A 21,381-nucleotide genomic window follows, 5' to 3' on the forward strand; every position below is an offset into this window, starting at 1 on the left:
AATACAGGTTTTTCACTTATAGTCACACATGTATAAATACACACATTCATTATCATTACTTAGCAATAGTTCTTTCAGCCCCTTTGTACCATGGTTAGTGAAGAGGGAGAAGAAAGCAGCATTTTATAGAAGACACTTGTTATAAGTGTATTAATTACTTGGATCTTAGACAAAGATTCTGTATGATGAGGTTGCCTTCAGTAATTTTTTGTTCTCTAAGACACAGAGCAGTTTGAAGAGAATTGAACAATCTCAAAAATTATTGAATTTCTACTATCTCTTGTCCTGCCCCCCCCAAAAAAAAAATTGGTGCCTGTGTGCACAGGGGAGAGGGAAATGTTTGATGACAAATACATGTCTGATCCATGCACAATGACAGGGTAAGTGGCGGCAACTAAATGCAGAGGCTATTGTGCAGGCTTCTTAGTCTTGAAGCTCATTTAAGGTGGTTCTCTGCCCAGGCATCCCATGGAAGCTTTTGGTGGATAGGTGGCCTTATAGTTGGATGTTTGCTTTTAAGACTAATGTCCTAGGAGACGACAGGATAGAAGGCAATGTTGCATAAAGTACAGGGTTTGAGTGCCAGCTCTATTGCCTGCTATTCTTATAACAAGCCACTTAACTGTTCCAAGTATCAGTTTCATCACTTGTAACAAATGGAGATAACATTTATACTGCCTACTTCACAGGGTTGCTGCAAGGATCAAATATAAATTTCAAAGTACTTTTCAGATGCTTCTTAGTAACCCCTCCTTCCCTAATTTCCTCAAAGGTGAAGGTGGAATCTAAAGAACTTTATAACAATAAGACTTCAGATAACTTTGACAAGTAGATAGATGTTCCATGTTTAAAGAAAGGTTTTTTAAAAAGTGGGAATTAAGGAAAACCAAAAGGTTATATAGTTAAATGCAAGGAATGATTAGAAATTATAAAATTATGAGAAGAAACTTAAATTTTAAAACAAAGCTAAAAATGGTAAAATGAAAATTGAACTGTATGACTAGAATTTAAATGGCAGAAGTTTAAGCATGTGTTGTGTCAGAACAGGGTTCAGAAAAGAGCATTTTAAATAATGTAAAATTTTATTTTATTTTAAAACCTTTTTATTTTCAGTTACAAGTCCCATCTCTTTTATCCTCCCCTAGCCACTGAGAAGGTAAGAAATCAAGTAACTATTACATGAAGTCAAGAAAAACTTATTTCCACATTAATCATATTGTGAAAGGGGAAAAAAAGCAACAAAGATAAAGAAAGACTTTAATATGCACTCAGTTTATCAATTTTCTCTCTATGGAGATGGATAGCTTTTTTCATCATGAGTCCACTGGAATTGTCAATGATCACTGTACTGCTGTGAAGAGATAAATCTATCATTGTTGATCATTGCACAAAACTAAAAACTAACATTGTACAGTGTACAATGCTCTCCTGGTTCTCTTATTTCTCTTTGCAACAGCTCATATAATTCTTCCCCAGGTTTCTCCGAAACCATGTTGCTCATTATTTCTTATAGCATAATAGTATTCCATCACAATCATATACCACAACTTGTTCAGTTATTCCCCAACTGATGGGCATTCCTCTGCCATCATAAAAAGAACAGTTATAAATAATTTTCGTAAACACGGATCCTTTTCCTTTTACCTTTTTCAAGTTCACAAAAAAATACAAACCTTTAAAGAAAACTGGTTTGAGATCTCCAGGAAGAATAAACAATCCAATCCATACTACAAACTACTAGGATTGTAGATGGACACACTCAAGACAAAGAATTCACTTTGCCAGCCACACATAAAGTCACAGTTATATTAGATTTTAAGAGATGAGCAGCAATGTATGAAACGAATCCCACCATGTGATTTGAGCACTAAACAATAGGACTCATTTATACACAGGTAGGCAAAAGTGAACTGTAACCTTTTTTCAGATATACCAAGCGATTTCAGATCTCAAACTATATTACAAAGCAATAATCATCAAAACTATTTGGTAAGAATTAAGAAATAGGACTGCCAACACTGGAATAGAGTGGATACATTACAAAAGAATGATAAGAATTTAGTAGCCATAAAGCACCAACCCTGAAGTAGGGAAGACTTAAGTTCAAATTCAGTATGATACACTTACTAGCTGTCTGACTCTGGGTAAGAGTCACTTAAATCCAACTGACTCAAAAAAAAAAAAAAAAAGAATTTCATATCCTACACTAAAGTAGTGAGTCACTACTTGACAGAAACTTCTGGGATAATTCAAAAGCGATCTAACAGACATTAGATTTAGACTAATACTTCATATCACATATAAGTTCCAAATCAACTTGAATATAAAAATGTCATTGACAAATTAGAAATGTTAAGAAAGAAATATTTTTCCCAACTATAAGTAAAGAATTCATGAGCAAACAAATGACAAAGGATCACAGAAAAAATAAAATGGGATAATTGTGATTATATAAGTAAAACTTAAAAGTTGTTGTAGTTAAACAATGTAGTTAAATTAGAAGGTTGAACAGTTAAGGCAACTACATGGCATACTGGAAAGAATACTGATTTTGAATTTAGGAAGAATAGAGTTCAAATACTGCCTCAGATGCTAGCTTTTGACACAATCTCTAATTTCATCTGTGAAGTACAGATAATATTAGGACCTACTTTATAGGATTATTTTGAAGGTTAAGTGAGATAACATAAGTAAATTGATTTTTCTCTGATAGAGATTTGCTATCCAAGATAAGTAAATAATTGATCAAAATATATAAGAATAAGAGCCATTCCTCAATAGATAAATGGTCAAATATATTTACAGGTTATTCTCAAAGGAAGAAATCCAAGCAATCAAAGCCCCAAAGAAAAAAGGTCCTAAATCACTAACAGATTAAAAAGCAAAAAAAAAAAAAAAAAAAAAAAAAAAAAGGCAAATTAAAACAGGCCTGAAATTTCATTCACAATGAGTAAATAGGCAAAGATAATAAAAATGGAAAGTTACAATTGTTGAAGTGGTTTAGGGAAAATAGGAACACTAATACTCTGTTGAAATAGCTGTGAGTTATAACAGCCTTTCTAGAAAGCAATTTGAAACAATGTTCGAAAAGTTACTAAATTCTGTGCTGTGTGTTTTCTCCCTTTGATTCAGTAACACTAATACTACTAAGACTAAGTCACACGAGATCAAAGAGAAGGGAATCCATATCCATAAGAATATTTAAATAGAGAGCTCTGTTAGAATAAAAAACTAAAAACTTAACAGAATTTTCACTGGCTAGCTGTCCCTCATGTCTGAAATACTCTCCTTTCTCATCACTGCTTCCTGGTTTCTCTGGCTTTTCTTCATCTCAGATAAAATCTTACTTTCTACAAGAAGTTTTTCCTGATTTCCCTTAATTCTTGTGTTTTCTCTTTTGTTGATTATTTTGAGTTTATCCTGTATACAGATGTTTGCCTATGTCTTCCCCATGAAACTATAACCTTCTAGAAAGCAGAGGCTGTCTTGCCTTTCTTTGTATCCTCAGTTCTTGGCACACTGTGGGTATGTCACAAATATTTGCTGACTAATGACTCTCAAATAGGAAATGCCTAAACAATTTATGACATATGAATTCACTGATAACTACATAAGAAATGATGAAAGTTATGCTTTCAGAGAAATCTGGGAAGACTTGTATGAAGTAATGGAATAAAGTGAGTAAAACTGCAAGAATAATTTTTATAGTAACATTTCAAAAGGAAAAAAAAAACAATTTAAAAAGACTTAAGAACTATGTTCAATGAAAAGATTACAAAGGACTGATGAAAAAGTACCACTTACTGACAAAAGCCCTGAATTCAGGGTACAAAATGAGAAAACCTTATTGAGATAGAACTAATATAGGGATATGCTCTGTTTGACAGATGTTATATAATTTTTATTTTTCTCCTTTTTTTTAAATTTGGGAGAGTGGGGGAACAGTACACCAAAGAGATTTGCTTTTTTCATTTACAATTTTCTTTTTCTGTTCTCCTCTGTATATGTAAATGCTCATTTTATTTAATGTTCTGGAAATAAATAAAAAACAATTGCATCAAATCAAAGGTAACTCCAGACACATCTTGAATAAGCAGGAGAATTTCTTTAAGTTACTTAGAAACTCATGAGTCATTTTTAATAGTTTCTATGTGCCTTCTTTCCTATTTGGTGGAAGAGGCCTAATCTGACCAAACCAGTAATCTCCAAACAGCACTGCACATCCTTATCTCCTGCTTCATGGTCTTCTGCAGTTTTGGAGAACTTAACAAAACATAGATTTGTTTTAATGAGTTTATATATTAGCCAAAACTTGAGCAGAACATATTAACTATGGATAGCAAAAATTTCTTTATCTGAACATAGGCTATTATATTCATTAAAAGTCACATTGCATTTTCCTACCAAACCCATGAATATTAACAAGTATTCCTACTAACCTATTCCTTTTCAAATTTCATTCAATTAATTCCAGATGTTTTACCTTAATAAAGGCTCATACATTTTAAATTACTTTACTTCCAGGCTTTTAAAATTATATTATAAAAATCTCTATCTACTGTTTCAAATGGAGGTTATGAAGTCAACAATTAGAGATTCATTTATTCATGTGCTGCAAAATCCATATTTTAGTTTAAAAGATCTATTTATGCACTATGCTATTTATTATAAGGAAATCTGCAAAATTCATGGATAAACAAAGGATTTTCCCATTGCACTTAAAGCTATCACTGTAAATCTAGGTAAAGCTATTGCTAGAACACTCCTAAATTGTAAAATGACACATCTATCTACAAAACCAAACTCATCTGCAGGAACATTAATACAGACATTTCTCTTGAGCAAGATTTTGAATCCCGAACTTTTTGTTGTTCTTATGTTAGATGCCTCAATCACTAAAACACCAAAGTTGGAGAGGCATACCATAAATCAACAACCAACAAGAATTTATTAAGTTTCTTATGTTCCAGGGACTCTACTAAGCTCTGGGATACCAAGAGGACAAAAATGGTCCCTGTCATTAAGGAGTTTACAATTTAATGCAAAAGTTATGTACATTTAAGATATATACTGGGTAAATTGGAAGTAATCTCAGAGAGAAGGTATAAGCATTGAGGGGGAATCAGAGAAGGCTACTTGGAAAAGGAGGAAATTTTAGCTAAAACTAAAATGATAAAAAGTAGTATACTGTTCAAAATTGAGCCCAGATGCACTGTTATTTGTATTTGTTCACAAGTTGTTTTCTAACAGTGCTCATTTGTATTAAATAATTAATACATGTTGGACAGATACTTGATAGCAACATTTTTGTAAAACAGTTAACTACAATATTTTAAGTGACAACAAGGTGGGGTAGGCTCAAATTCTACAAACTGTGATTCATTAACATACTGTACTAAGCAAATTAGACTAAATGATAGAAAAAAATAACCATTTAGAAGCTTGATATAGTGAAATGTAACTACCCAACTGAACCTTTTTTGCCTTTATATGAATCAGTAATAATGCTGATCTATCTAATGAACACACTAATGAGTTCATAATGCAGATTAAAGTTCTTGACAAGGTGGAATATCACTTATCAAATAATACTACTCATGCAGAATCTATTATCCCATTCATTACCTGTTATTGTTTGTGATATTAAAATACCTCAGCAAAGCCCGTAACACAGAAATTGTTTTGTCAAGAATCTAATAAGTTACCAAAAGCTACATTAATTAATACATCCATTGTTTTTTAACTCTCTGACTTCTTGCTTCTGATCATATCATTCAATTGAAACTGCTTTCTCAAAAAGTAGTCAGTAATCTCACATCTGCCCAATCTAATGGCCTTTTCTCAATCATTCTCCTTGACCTCTCTGCTTCCTGTGGCACTGTTGATTATCCTCTTTTCCTTCATATTCTCTTTTCTCCACATTTTTAGAACACTCCTCTCTCTTAGGCCTCCTACCTGTCTCACAGCTCCTTCTCAGCCTCCTTTGCTGGATCTTCATCCAGTAGTGCCTGCCAACCTTCAATGTTCCCCAAGGCTCTGTTCTAGGTCCTCTTCTCTTCTCCTTTTATGCTATTTCCCTTGCTAATATAATCAGCTTCCATGAAATCAATTATCATCTCTATGCATTTGATCCTCAAATTTATTTATCTAACATAAGTTCTCTCCTAATCTCTAGTTTTACATGTCCAACTGACAATTTGTTATCTCAAACTGTTTATCTTGGAGGCATTTTAAACTCAACATTTCCAAATTGAAGTCCATATCTTTTTTGCCAAATGCTGTCTTTTTCTTAATGTTTCTATTATGATTGAGGATTCCATCATTATATATTACTCAGGCTCATATTCTGTCCTTGACTTCTCACTCTTTCATCTTATCATGTCCAATCTGTTGGCAAGTCCTGACAATTCTACCTTCACAGCATCTCTCTATAAATTCTCTTCTTTCTGCTGATATGCCTGGTTTAGTGTAAGTCTTTTGCTTGGTCTCCCATCTATCCTCTACTCAACTATCAAAGGAATCTTTCTTGGGTGCAGGTCTAACCAAAACTTTCAGTGTCCTTCTAATTATTTCTAGGATCAAATATCAAATCCTGTTTCAGTTTTAAAGCCCTTCATAACCTGGTCCCTTTCTACCTTCCAATCTTTTTACACTTTATTTCCCTCGATATACTCTATTATCTAAGGACACTAGTTTTCTTGCCATTTCTCAGACAAAATAATCTGGATTTTGTTCATTTGAAATAGCTGACCATGATACTAGAAGGTTCTCCCTCATCGCCACCTCCTTGTTTCACTGGTTCCTTCTGCAACAGCTGCTTTCTGGTCCCCCTTAATGATGTGCCTTCCCTCTGAGATTATTATTATGAATATATCTTATTTGTACATAGGTAATTAATTGCATGTAGTGTCTCATTAGAATGTGAATTCCTTAAGAGTAAGGGCTGTTTGGATTGGGCGAGCAAATATAATAAAGATGACAATACTACCTAAATTAATCTATTTATTTAGCGCTATACCAATCAGACTCCCAAAAAACTACTTTGATGAACTAGAAAAAATAACAACAAAGTTCATATGGAAAAACAAAAGGTCAAGAATTTCAAGGGAATTAATGAAAAAAAAAAATCAAATGAAGATGGCCTAGCTGTACCAGATCTAAAATTATATTATAAAGCAGCAGTTACTAAAACCATCTGGTATTGGCTAAGAAATAGACTAGTTGATCAATGGAATAGGTTAGGTTCCAAGGACAAAACAGCCAATAACTTTAATAATATAGTGTTTGACAAACCCAAAGACCCCAGTTTCTGGAATAAGAATGCAATATTTGACAAAAATTGCTGGGAAAATTGGAAATTAGTATGGCAGAAACTAGGCATTGACCCACACTTAACACCGTACACCAAGATAAGGTCAAAATGGGTTCATAACCTAGGCATAAAGAATGAGATTATAAATAAACTGGAAGAGCATAGGATAGTTTACCTCGCAGACCTGTGGAAGAGGGAGGAAATTATGACCAAAGAAGAACTAGAGATCACTATTGACCACAAAATAGAAAATTTAGATTATATCAAATTGAAAAGTTTTTGTACAAACAAAAACAAATGCAGACAAGATTAGAAGGGAAATAATAAACTGGGAAAACATTTTTACAATCAAAGGTTCTGATAAAGGCCTCATTTCCAAAATACATAGAGAATTGACTCTAATCTATAAGAAATCAAGCCATTCTCTAATTGATAAATGGTCAAAAGATATGAACAGACAATTCTCAGACGAAGAAATTACAACTATTTATAGACATATGAAAATATGCTCCAAATCATTATTAATCAGAGAAATGCAAATTAAGACAACTCTGAGATACCACTACACACCTGTCAGATTGGCTAGAGTGACAGGGAAAGATAATGCTTACTGTTGGAGGGGATGTGGGAAAACAGGGACACTGTATCTAGGATATACTGTAACCTATTCAACATGTATAGGACTGCTTGCCATCTGGGGGAGGGGGTGGAGGGAGGGAGGGCAAAAATCGGAACAGAAGTGCATGCAAGGGATAATGCTGTAAAAAATTACCCTGGTATGGGTTCTATCAATAAAAAGTTATTTAAAAAAAAAAAAAGAGTAAGGGCTGTTTTGTCTTTCTTTCTACTTATAGAACTCAGCACAGTCCCTGGCAAATAGGGAATGGTTATTGATTTGATTTCTCCAAAAGATTCTGAAATTTGTGGAAGTAACCAAAGGGGGGGGGGGAACCTACAATGATCAAGGAATGTTAATATTATCTATAATTATAAGTTGTTTTTAATACTTAAGAATTCTCATATGCTCTAACATACTTGTTAAGGCTAAAGAAAATCACTTAATCAAAGGTGTCACACTGGAAATTGTTTTTTTCTAGTATGGGTAGGGCCAAAAGCCACTGGTCCTACTGAAAGGTTCCTAATCCATGATCATAAAACCAAATAAAATTCTCCAGTAGAATTCAAATCCTAAAACCTATTTTAGGGTTCTCTATATTTGATAATTAATGTAGCATTTCATAATTACAGACTTTCAGAGCTGGAAGAGAATTTCAATCCAATCCTTAACTCATTTTATAAATTTAGAACCTGATACCCAGAAAAATGAAAGGACCTGTACAATTCTACAAACTTAGTTAATAGTGATGTTTTAATGCTATAACACTCCACAATTTATGAAGCACTCTCCTCACAGTGACTGTGAAATATGTAGTACAATTATGTCCCTAAATAAGAAAGCTGAGACTTAGAAAGATAACAGATTTGCTCACAGTTATGCAGTTAATAAGTAGCAAATGCAAAACTCAAAATTGAGGTCTAACCAACCTACCTTAAGTCCAGTGTTTATTCCACTACACTAAAATGAAAACTTCACTGTTAACAGAAACTAAAGTTTAAATAAAATTAATTTTTCATAAGGTATTTTAATGATATGAAAATTTAAATTGAATTTCAGTAGAATTGTCTTATATAAGTCAAGCAAATAAACAAGGAAATTTCTTCCAGTTGTTGTATTATGACAAGAATAATTGAGTTTTTCACAGATTGCCCATTTTGAGATAAAATGTAATTAGATGAGGGCAGCTAGATGGTGCACTGGATAGAGCTATGGCCCTGAAGTCAGGAGCACCTGAGTTCAAATTTGACCTCGGACAATTAATATTTCCTAGCTGTGTGACTCTAGGCAAATCACTTAACTGTAATTTGCCTTACCAAACAAAAAACAACAACAACAACAAAAAAAAAAAAACCACCCTTTTAAAATGTAATTACATTTATTTCTATTGACATGCAGATAAAGGCTAACAAAAAAGAATGTTTTAACATATAAAATATTTTGCAGAATCAAGTTCTAACTCTTTAACTTTTAAAAAAAGTGAGGTTTTACTTCATGGAATAATGTATTTTTTTTTTTACCCTGTGATTCTTTCATCTTCAAATTATTTGAATATATTACCAAATTCTCTTTTCACTTCCTATTTTGAATGCTCTATCATTCAACTTTCACTTTCACTTGGATTGTTAATATATATAGGAATCTTCCTTATTAATAACTCTAGCCTTACTGGAATATGGGATGACAGATCTATAGCTGGAAGATCATCTGATTTAATCCCCTCATTGTGCAGAGAAATAAATGAAGTCTCAGAAAAGATTAAATTCTTTGCTCATGATCACCTGAGCAGATGTAGCTCAATTGCCATGTGAGGCCCAGTCCTCTTGACTCCAAATCCAGACTGGTACTATTCAGTGACATCATGCTATGGCTCTTAATGGATCACTTCTCAATTTTACTTGCCTTCAGGACTTTCTAGTTCCTTCTTGAAGAGACTCCTCTTATGACAAGTTTTAAACATTCCATCTTTCAGCTTTTCCTTTGATTTTGTTCCCACACTTAGTTTCATCTTTTGAGATTTACATAATTTTCCAACAAAGCCCCAAAGCCATGAAGAACAATTTTAAATTGTACACATTTTTATCTTGTGATGATATTGAATTGATTCTAATTCAAGAACCAAGTAAGACTCATTACTTGTAAAGAAGCAAAAAACAATGCTGAAAAATAGAACAGTTTAAAAAAAAGCTAGTTTCTTTACATTAGAATAATGTAGCTTTAATTTCCAAGGTACAGTAATTTTGGATAGTTACAATTTTTTCTTTACTCATAGATTCAATCATTGAGAATTTGTGGGACCATGGCTTAATTAACAATAACTTTTTCCACTGCTTTTCAGGCAGTACTAATATGACACAACATTTACAGGCAAAACTATGTTGTTTATTGCTGAAGATAGTGAAAAAAGACTAACAGTTTTACTATTCAAGTGAAAAAGCATAAGACTACCAAAAAAAAATGTTGGTTTAGTTTTAATATTACTGTACTGTTTTTTTTTTCTTTTAAAATAGGTACTGTCAATTATAAAAAAAAATTGTACATTAGTGCACTGCTGTGGTTTGTGGGATTCCACTGGAGAATTAAAACTTTATGAACTACAGAGATGAATTTGCATCAGCAATAGTTTACTACTAATCTTAACATAACTGACATTTACTTTCTTATGCTCACAAATACTATGTTTTCTTTATATATAATGTTGTAAATATTTTTATTTGGAAAAAGCTGCAACAGTTTTGAAGGGCAATGGAATTAACCATTTAGTTCCACAAGGCCAGTTTGTTTTATCTTTCTCACCAATATGTATCATTATCATCAAGAATATTGCTAGCATAGTTCTAGAAAAAAATTAATTCTGTTAATAACAGAAAAGTCCATGTAGTATACAATACATACTTGAAGTAAGGAAGATCTGGATTTAAGTTTAGCATCTGACATACTAGCTGAGTGATTATGGGCAAATCACTTAAACTCTGTACCACAGTCAACTCTCTTATGACTATTTATTATAGATGGGTTGATCTGCACAAATGAAAGGAGTTTCCACCTAGCAATGGTATCACAGGTCATAAGTATGTATAATATAATAATGTTTTACATCTCTAGAAGTGAATAGAGATGTAATTCCCAAATATAGCTTTTCCCTTGTATAAGTTATTTGATGTTAATAATATATAGATGTGTATGAAAGGGTGTATGAAAGGATTTCATGTTTTTGTTACATACAAAAAAACTTTGCCATGTAAATTCTTTAATGCTAAATATTCATTACATTTACAAGGTTCCTCTCTAGTACAAATCCTCCTAGTAATCTTGGCCATTTAGAACAAAGCAGGTGAAAAAGCCTTTGTGCTGTTACAATGGGTGCTCACAAAGCCACACACTAAAATTCATGTTTTGTTTCATAGGAATGGCTTTCAGGTTGATTCAGAGGCTGATTCTAATTCAATACCTAATAATTTTAGTAAAATCTAACTACTTGGTTTCCTATTAAAAACATCCCAAAAGCATGCCTAATGTTGACATTGGATAGTGAGGGAAAAAGTTAATAATTTAAGAGAGAGAGAGAGAGAGAGAGAGAGAGAGAGAGAGAGAGAGAGAGAGAGAGAAATGAGAATGGAAATACTTCCAGATTTCAAATTCTATTATAAAGCAAAAATCACTAAAACTATTTGGTATCAACTTTTTTTTTTTTTTTTTTTTTTTTTTTTTAAGGTAAGCAGATCAGTAGAAGATATTTGTTAAGCAAGAATCAGACATGGACATTTTATATCATAATAACCTCAAAATGTAAACTTGATCTGAACATGAGATGTCACACCACTAAAAAGTAGAAGATAATGAGCCAAGTTACTTTTCATAAATATGACACGGGAAAATGCTTAACAACAACAAAAAATAATGAGGAAACCACAAAAGATAAAATGGATAATTCTGATTACATGAAATCAGGAAGCTTTTATATGAATGAAATCATCCAATGAGAAAGAAAACCACTGACTAGAAAAAAAAAATTTTGTGCATCAAAAATCTCTGATAAGGAAACATATCTAAGCTTTAATAGTTTAAAACTGCATGAAGACTTTTGAAACATCTTGTATACAGAATTAAAACATATATATAAAATCAAGAGCTATTCCCCAATAAATAAGTAGTCAAAAGACATGAGTAGTTCTCAAAGAAACTACAAGCACCATATGAAAAATTACTTCTTATCACTAATAATAAGAGAAATGCAAATCAAAGCAACTCAACAGTTCTACCTCACAACCAGCAAATTGGCAAAGATGACAGAGAAAAATTGTTAACATCAGACACTATTGCTGTAACCTGAACTAATCCAACTATTTTAGAAAGCATTCTTCAACAAAATTAAGTGACTAAAATATCCATACTCTTTGACTCAAGGATCCTACCGCTTGGCATATTTCCCAGGGAGGTCAAATACCCTCTAACATTCTCAGATGCCCTCTTTTTTGCTGTCAGAGAACTAGATTCAAAGTAGATGCCCATTATTTCAAGAATGTCTAAACACATGAAAGTAATGGGTATTATTTTACTAAAGAATGAATACAAAGAATTCAGATAAGAATTTGAAGATTAATATGAACAAACTTATAAAGAAAGCAGAACCAAAAAGTAATAAATGATAACATAAATGGGAAAAAAACAAGAAACTGAACATTATGTAATTATAAGGACTAAACAAGTCCTTGGAGAATCAATCAATAAACCACTACTAAATACTTACTAGAGCACTATGCAAGAGATATTAAAAGAAAATGAAACCATTCCTGACCTTAAGGAACTTACATTCTTCAAGACAATATAGGGAAAGAAGACACTTAATATATAAATATACAATATAAAGACAAGATAATGGAGGGGAAGGAAAAGATAATAATTGAGAAAATACACTATTCTTTCATTGCAGAGGTAGAGAATTCTTGGTATGGAATGCTGCATATACTGTATGTCAGTCAATAAACATTTATTAAATGGCTACTATGTTCCAGGCACTATGCCAAGCACCGGAGATACAAAGAAAGCCAAAAGACAGTCCCTCGGGGAGTCACAATCTAATGGGGGAAATAACATGTAAACATGAAAAAATATTTACAAACAAGCTATTTAGAAGCAAAATGGGAAATAATCAACAGAGGGAATGCACTAGAATTAAGAGGGATTGTTGGTTTTGCAGAACTGTCTTTTTTCTCCTTCTTTTAAAATAATTATTTCAAATGATTATTTAACAGTATAAGAAAAACATGTATTTAGAAATGAATATAAAATCAAAAGATATCAATAAAAATAAGATAAATATATTTTAAGAAATAAAATGTGATTCTAATCGTATGCCCCTGGAGGGTAATGACAAAAATTTTAATACTAGGGCTTTAGTTACAAAGCCCAATTATAATAAGTGATTTTAGGAAATAAGGTACATTTTTTGCTCTTTTCAACCTAAATTCCATTAATATCAGAAAATTACTTTTCAAAAATCTTTCTCAAATGTAGTTCACAATTTTTTTAAAAAAAAGAACTCAATTCCACATTAAGTCAATATTTAAAGGTTAAAGGTGAAATCCTAATAATAGGAATTTATGATTTATACTGGGTTTTCTGTCCTCACAATTGGGGGCGATGATGGTAGGAGGACAGCAGAAACATTATTATCTGCATTTTATAGAAAAGAAACCTAAAGCTTAAAGTGACTAAGTTTTCCCACAGGCAGCCAGATAGTTAGCAAGATACCTAAGAGATCTGCTACTATAAATACCAGTCCCTTTCAACCCCATGGAAAACCATAGCATTTTTGCCACATCATACCTGTTGCTTCTTTAAATAGGATCAGATAAGAAGAATCAGGGTTCTGTCCCTCTTTCTCAAGAAGAATTTTCAAAGATGATTTTTTTCAAAAGCCTAAAGATTTAGAATTTAGTTTTGTGAGAATCCTAAGTTCAAATTTCCTCTCTACTACAGGGTGATCCCAGGCCTTAACTTCTCTCTCACCTCTGTTTCTTTACTTTGGGGGCTTAAGAGGTGGACTAGATGATCTTTATAGTTCTGTAAGCCTCTGATCCTTGTGAGAAAAATAAAACATTGTATCATTACCCAAACAATAAGCTATGTTCTTTAAGAATGATTTTAATTTTCAGTTAAAGAATGACATCTGGATTGAAGGTAGACAAAATTCCAGATAAAAGTCAAACCAGCTTTTTCATAAATCAGATCATGTGATCAAAGATTTAGAACTATAAATGGCCCTAGAGGTCAAAGAATTCAAAACCCTCCCTAATTTTACAGATAAGGGAACTTCAAATAAAAGAGGATAAAAAACTATCTCCAAGGTCATACAGATATTAAGGGTGTCCTTGACTGTGTCCCTGGCTCTCAATCAAATCTTTCACTAAGCCACTTCATCTTTTATTAGCTTTTGTGAAGGTGTAGCCTCTTTGCTCTCTTTACTTGTATATAAGCCTCAGAAAGTAAGTTTAGGTTCTCAGGATGCATAGATTCAAGCAGCAATCAAGAGGCTTCAAAGCATGCTCCCTTCTCTCCCATCACTTACAAAAAACTGTAACTGTAACAGTGATCAGTAAATTCAGTCACTCAAGACTCGACTCTAAGAAAAGTAAGCCCTGATGTACTAATGTGAAGATTCAATTAAAACTGTGCTCACTAAAACTTTAACAGTTAACACAAATTTGTCTAGAGATCAAATTTGACTCCTTTGTTGAAATCACTTGGAGGGGACAAAATTTGAGAGGAATCTTATTCGCAGCCCACACTGGAATCTTGAAAACTATGCCAGCAGATTTGGCAAGACTCAGGAAAGACTAAAAAGTATAGACGTAGTTCCTTATCTGAGGACCAGCCTAGCTAAGTTTGAAAACACAGCAGCTTCAGCAGATTGGAATACCAAGTGCTGACTATTTTGGTAGGCCACAACAGAGGTTTTAATTTGAATCAATGGTCGATATACCCATATCATGAATCCTTCAAGTACCGAAATAGTAGTAATTATCTTTAGTGTGAGAGTTTAAATCCTTTAACTATTGAAGTACTAAAATTATATATAAAGTTATAAAAACATTTTGAATATGATCCAAAAAACTCAAGGGCATTTTAGAGAATTCTAACAATTCACGCAGAAATTTTAAAAAAGAGATTCATTATTATAATTTGCATCTTGTCTACAATACCTGATATTTATGTAGTACTTTTAAAAGCATTACATAGAATAATTTGATTACAACTTCATAAGGAAGGCATTATCATCCTTACTTTGCAGATGAGTTACTGCTACTGATAGAGGCAGGATTCATACCTACTTACATTTCTTTTGATTCTAGATGATATCATATTCTACACTACAAGCCACCTCTCCAAATAATGTTTACTGTAAATATGATCTTAATAACTCACTGGAAATTTTGTTTCAAATACTAATTGTAGGAACATTAACAAGTCACAACTTCTGAGTGGGGTTTCCTTATATGTAAAATTGCAACAACAATAGCACCCACCATGTAGGAAGGTGAAAATTAAAAAAATACTTTGCAAACTTAAAATACTAAGTCAAAGATTCTTAAGACAGTAGGTACAATATATAGCTAAAGTATCACAAACATAAAAGATAGAAATAATCTTGTAAGGTGAAATTGTGATCTGATCCAACCATTTTGAAAAGTAATTTGAAATGATGCTAAAAAAAAAAAATGAAATTCCTAACATGTCCATTCCTTTTGCCCCAGATTTATTAGTGCTGAGCCAAGTTCATCCTGGAAGTGTGGAACATGCTTAGTGATTCTCACAGAAGCCTCCATTCTTGTCAAATCTGTAAGCTCCACAAAACACCAAGCCCCCTTCCCATCACAAAGAACTTCAAATGCCCAGAGAGAGGAGACTTCCCCCCTCTCTCCCAAACACACCCCTTCCCTCGCAGCATTTCACAGCTGGCACTTGTGGCACATTCAGGACATAGCTGTGCAGGGCTGTCCCAGGACAGCTGTCACAAGCCGATCCCGCTGATCCAGAGGCGCCAATGGGCTCCTCTCAAACCCGGGTGGGGGCTCTTCCTGCGACTGTGGAGCAGTGAAAGAAAGAGTCCACCTGTCAAAACCTGAACATCAGCTGCATGCGTGCGTGTGCGTGTGTGTGTCTTGGGGGGTGTGTAGGAGAGAAAGAGGGAAAAGACAAAAGACATCAACCTGGAGGGGGGAGAGGGAGGAGACAAAAGACAGCCCTTCCCCAAGGTGGGAAATGGGGAGAAGTCCGCAAAAGCTGATTGCCGCGGAGGAGACAAAAGCCAGGGTTGGGGAGAGCACCCCGGCCGGGGTCCGCTGTCCGAGGAATGCCGGGCGGGGTCGGCAGCCCCTCCGCAGGCACAGCGGAGGCAGCCCAAGAAGGGGCGGGGCAGGGACCCCCGCAGCGAAGGCAGCGCCTCCTCGCGCCTCCTACCACCCCACTCTAGGGGCCGGGCCCCGGCCGGGCCCCGGCCTCGCTTCGGGCTTTCCCTTCCCCGCCCTCCCCAGGCCGGGCCGGGCCGGGCCGGGCTTACCTTGGCTCTGCCGGCCTCCAGCTTCTTCTGTCGCTCCTCGTCCTCCATGGCTCGCGCTGGGGAGCAAGGGAGGGAGGGAAAGAGGAAAGGAAGGGCCCGATTGAGACAGAGGTCCCGGCCGCGCTCCCCACCGGCCCCGCGCTAGCTCCCGTAGCCGGCTCACAGGAGGACTGTTCCCGGCGCAGCCGCCATCTTCGTCTCCACGTAAACAGACAGGCCGCGGGCGGGGTGGGGGGGGTGGGGGGTGGAGAGAGAAGGGGACGTCGGCGCAGCCGCCGCTGACCCGGACTCCTGCAGGTGCGCCGGGAGCCCCGCCCCCTGAACCCCCCGCCACGTTTAAGGCCCCGCCCCCCGCCCCCCGCCCCCCGCCGCGCTTCAGGCCCCGCCTCCTACCGCTCGCCCACCTGCCAGTTAAGTCAAGGCTAGCAGCCTAGATTAAGGACACACCACGTGGTGCCGGGGGCTAAACATTAGGGTTACGGACTGGGCAAGTCAGGCCAGGTGTTCCTATGGGAGAGGCTCCAGGTCCAGCGAGAGAGAGTAGAGATGGGTCATAATCTACAGCTTGGAGGGGGACCTGTCGCTGCGACCGCTCCCCCATTTCACAGATGGGGAAACTGAGGCAAGAGAAGTGCATTGATTCTCAGCTCTTTAGCAAATGAGGAGCAGAGAGGATTAAGATTCTAAACCAGGAATACTGTCTAATAGTTTAAAGGGCGCTCACTGCTTGGAGAGGAAGGTTCTGTTCTAGCCCTTGATGCACACTTGTTCTTTGGCTTTATTCAAACAAGGGACCAAGAATGGAATCTCTAGAAACAGCTCTGGATTTGGACGTAGAGCCCTAAGAGCCAGTGTGGAGGACTAGATACAAGTGCTGGATTTAGGGAAGGGAGGGGCTGGATTCAAATTCGGTCTCAAGTAACACTAGCTCTGTGACAAAGGGGGTGGGCAAACCTCTGGCTTGTCTGTGTCTCAGCTTCCTCACCTGTAAAAGGAATGACCCTCTAGGTCTTTCTAAGGTGCCTTCTAGCTCCTAATCTGAGATCCTATCAAACGCTTTAACATTCAGGACCTCAGTTTCCTCACTTGTAAAATGAAGGCGATTGGATAAAACAGGGTTTCTTAAACGTTTTTATGTCCGAGAATCTTTTGGCTGGCTGGTGAAGTCTATGAACTCCCTTCCCAGAATTTTTAAATACACAAAATAAAATACATAGCATTAAATAGAAAACCAATTGAATTGAAATCCTTATATTGAATTACCAATTATATACTGAAATAGTTTTTTAAAAAATTCGTGGATCCCAGGTTAAGAACCCCTAAAAGACATGATCTCTAAGTTCTACTTTAGTTTTCAAAACAGCTTATCTTCTATGGGGTTAATAATAGCACTTCCCTCTCAGCGTTGTCCAGAGGATAAAATGAGATAATGAGTGTTAGCCCTTAGCATAGTGCCTGGTGCATAATAAGCATAATTATATAAATGTTAGCTATTATCATTAGTATCATTACTTAGCCTCTGCCTTCATCAGTTTCCTCAGTTGTAAAATGGGATTAGTAGTAATAGCATCTGCCTCCAGGAATAGTTGTGAGGATCAAATGAAATAATATTTATAAAGCACTTAGGATAGTGCCTGACACATAGTAGGTGCTATATGCATGTTAGCTGCTTTATTATTATTAAGAGCAGGCAGTGTAACATTAGATTATTAATTAAGAGATAGATTTTTTTTTTAATAAAGAAACAAGCTCAGAGTAGTTAGCTGGCCTGTCCCAGGTTACACGGGTTGTTATGGCAGAATTGAGATTAAAATCCCTGTTCCCTGGCTCAAAATCTTTCCATTGCAGCTGGAAATCCTATTCCACATATCATTAGATAACTAATGCAAGGTAGAGGGAAAGGGGGTACTAGGGGACCTGGGGGGGATTTGAAGCTGATTTGAAGCAAGAGGGCTCACCTGAGGGTCAGAAGAATGGGCAAAGTTTCAAAAAGATTTTCTAAAAGACTGAGTTGTTCTGGAAAACTCTTCTCAGCACAGTCTGTCTCCTCTGTCTGGGATACATTAACTTCTCAACTTTTTCCTCTGTGCCATCTCCTCCTTAATTCTCCCCAGTTAATCACCTCACATTATCCTATACCATTTTATCTGGTTTGCTAATTTCTTTACTCCCTATTTTGTATTATTTTTCTTTATGTGCTTGTTGCATTATCCCAGTAGAATTTGATTTCCTGAAAGATAGGAACATCTTGATTTTATCTTTTTATTCCCCAAATTCTGAACAGTGCCTTATACATAGTATGAGGTTGCTAAATGATATAATTCTTTGATTCTAAATCTCCCTGGGAAAGAAAGGGATTCCAATCAGCTCTTTGCCCATGACCTTGGAAGGAAAGAGTGTTTGTGAAGATACGATTAGTGAAGGGGATGACCCAAAGGTCATGGGATTTGGCCTGGAAAAGACCTTACAAATTTTTTCATCTTACCCTTGAAGAAACTGGGTGAATGACAGTGATTTGGTCCCCTGTGGGCACACCCCTATGCCCCACCTTAATGCTGAGATTTGAGGAAGTTCCCTGTACCCCAAGCTTCAGTTTACTAACTGGGTTAAGCCCTGAGGTCTTCTGAGTGAGACAGGAACCAACCTATCCAGTTTCTAATAGAATTGTAAGATTTTTAAGGACAGAGATGGAATTACTCATCTCTGTGTTTATTCTCTAGATCCTTAAGGCGCTACCATGCACATAATCAATTATCTATAAAGGTTAGTTAGATTGAATTAACTGGACCTTCCCCTCACCTCATCCCTCTAATTTCATTCTCCCCATCTTCCAATTCCCTCCCACTACTATTCTTCTTTTCCCTTTTATCCGCACCACTCACATTCACACACTTTCTCTTTTCTGTCTCTGTATCTCTATCTCTGTGTCTTTGTGTCTCTGTATTTTTCTGTCTTTCTTTGACTCTGTGTCTGTCTCTCTGTGTCTCTATGTCTCCCTTTCTCCCTTTCTTCCTCCCTACTTCTCTCTCTCTTTCTCTTTCTTTCCCTCTCTCCCTCCCTACTTCTCTCTGTCTCTGTCTCTCTGTCTCTGTCTCTCTTTCCTTCTCTCTCTCTCGTTCCTCCCCCCCCCCCCCCTCTCTCTCTCTCTCTCTCTCTCCTCTCTCTCTCTCTCTCTCTCTCTCTCTCCCCCTCTTTCTCAAATTCTGGAGCTGAACAATAACTCAATCTCGGAGAAATGTCGTTTAAAAATGACAAGGATCCCAAGGGTTACCTTAAAGGGTCCTTTCTTGCCCTGAACTTAGGACAAGTGTAGTCTAAGGCATCTAAGGAGGAGGATTGAAAGGTTAGCAATCTGGAAAAGGGGTGTGTGTGCTGAGGAAATCAAGATGATATCAAAGGAAAGAATGAACAACACCCCTGATTTGATATGTGTTTCTGTGTTTTTGCAACTTTCAGAACCCAGCATGTGAGTGTGTCAGTTGCTCTTAATTTGAACAGGGATAAGGTGGTTCTATATTGTTGGGTTTTTTTTTTTTAATTCTTTTTTATTAGGGGAGTAAACCAGCTAAATCTCTCCACACAGGAAAAACAAGCCTAGCCTGGGAGGAGTTTTTTGATCTTCAGTTTTAAATTATTCAGTTTTTTTGTTCCATCATTGAAACACCAGTTCAGGGACATGTGACATTCAAACAGTAGAATGATAGATGTTTATAATTGAAAGGGCCCTTAAAGATCATCTAACCCAACCTTCTCTTTTTACAGATGAGAAAATTGACCCAGAAAGATTATAGTCACATTGCTAGTTGGGGCAGAGCCAAGCCTAGAATCCAGATCTCCTGACTTTCAATTGAGTTCTCTCCATCTCTCTCTGCTCCCTCACTCTGAAAATGTTTTTCTAGTGAAAATTACTTGTGTTACAGATTCTAACTTATATGACAATACTTTTCCATAATTCTCTGTTCAAATTGTAAAAATCTTTTTAAAAAATTAACTTAATATCTTAATAGATTTATGTTTTCTTCAATATCAACCTGATCTTACATCACTGAAGATGGGGAGTCCTCTATTTTATTCTCAGCAAAGTTAGTGTTTTGTTTGAAGTCCTGTGGCATACAGAGATCTGGGCCTGGAGGGAGAAAGATCTAAGTTCAAGTACTGTTTAGCCTCATGCTAGCTGTGTGCTCTAAGCAAGTCCTTATCCACTTTCAATCTTGGATTTTTTTCTTTTTATTTAAATTTTTTTTAATTTAATTTTTTTTAATCAGCTGTTTTTCAGTCATGTCTGACTCTTCATGACCCCATTTGGGATTTTCTTGGCAAAGATGCAGGAATGGTTTGCTATTTCCTTTTTCAGCTCATTTTACAGAGAAGGAACTGAGGCAATGGGGTAATAATAGTGCTTACCTTGCAAGGGAGGAATTGTTATGAGAATCAAACGAGACAGTACATATAAAGTATTCTGCATCTTTCCAGTGCTATATAAATATTAGCTATTATTTTTTGTTTGGACAATAAAATTTTTAAAGTGACTTTTAAAAGGAACCTCCTAGTTGTATGTTGTATTTTTTAGTTGGATAATGTCAAGTTATGGTATATAAAATAAATTACACACAAATGTCTCCAAGATAACTTCAATATCTTAATAAAAACATTAGAGCATGACTTTACAATTAACCACCTGCATTTTAGGTGAGTCTGGAGAGGTTTATTACCCAAAGGTGGGTCAACAAGTAAATTATTTTCTCACAATTCATGAAACTAGCTATTAAGGTAGGGAGGATTTTGATATAGATCAGCTTGCATTGATCTCTCATCAATAAAATTACACATCCTGTTAAATATAGACCTATATGCTATTTTTCTTCAGAGTCTTTATGATCACCATTTCTA

The 21,381-nt window shown here is 35.7% G+C and overlaps 1 protein-coding gene across 2 annotated transcripts in view; it reads right to left on the bottom strand.

The window, feature by feature from the left end:
- The window catches only part of AKAP9 (A-kinase anchoring protein 9), a 174,388-nt gene extending 157,691 nt beyond the window's left edge, over positions 1–16,697 (bottom strand). For both annotated transcript variants that reach the window (XM_052001534.1, XM_052001533.1), the window contains exon 1: positions 16,492–16,697. In XM_052001534.1, the coding sequence (XP_051857494.1) occupies positions 16,492–16,539 (48 nt within the window). In that variant the 5' untranslated portion in view covers positions 16,540–16,697. The remainder of the gene's footprint in view (positions 1–16,491) is intronic.
- Positions 16,698–21,381: the final 4,684 nt, after the last annotated feature.

The sequence above is a fragment of the Antechinus flavipes genome, chromosome 5 (genome assembly GCF_016432865.1).
Source record: "Antechinus flavipes isolate AdamAnt ecotype Samford, QLD, Australia chromosome 5, AdamAnt_v2, whole genome shotgun sequence".
NCBI classification, from domain to species: Eukaryota; Metazoa; Chordata; class Mammalia; order Dasyuromorphia; family Dasyuridae; genus Antechinus; species Antechinus flavipes.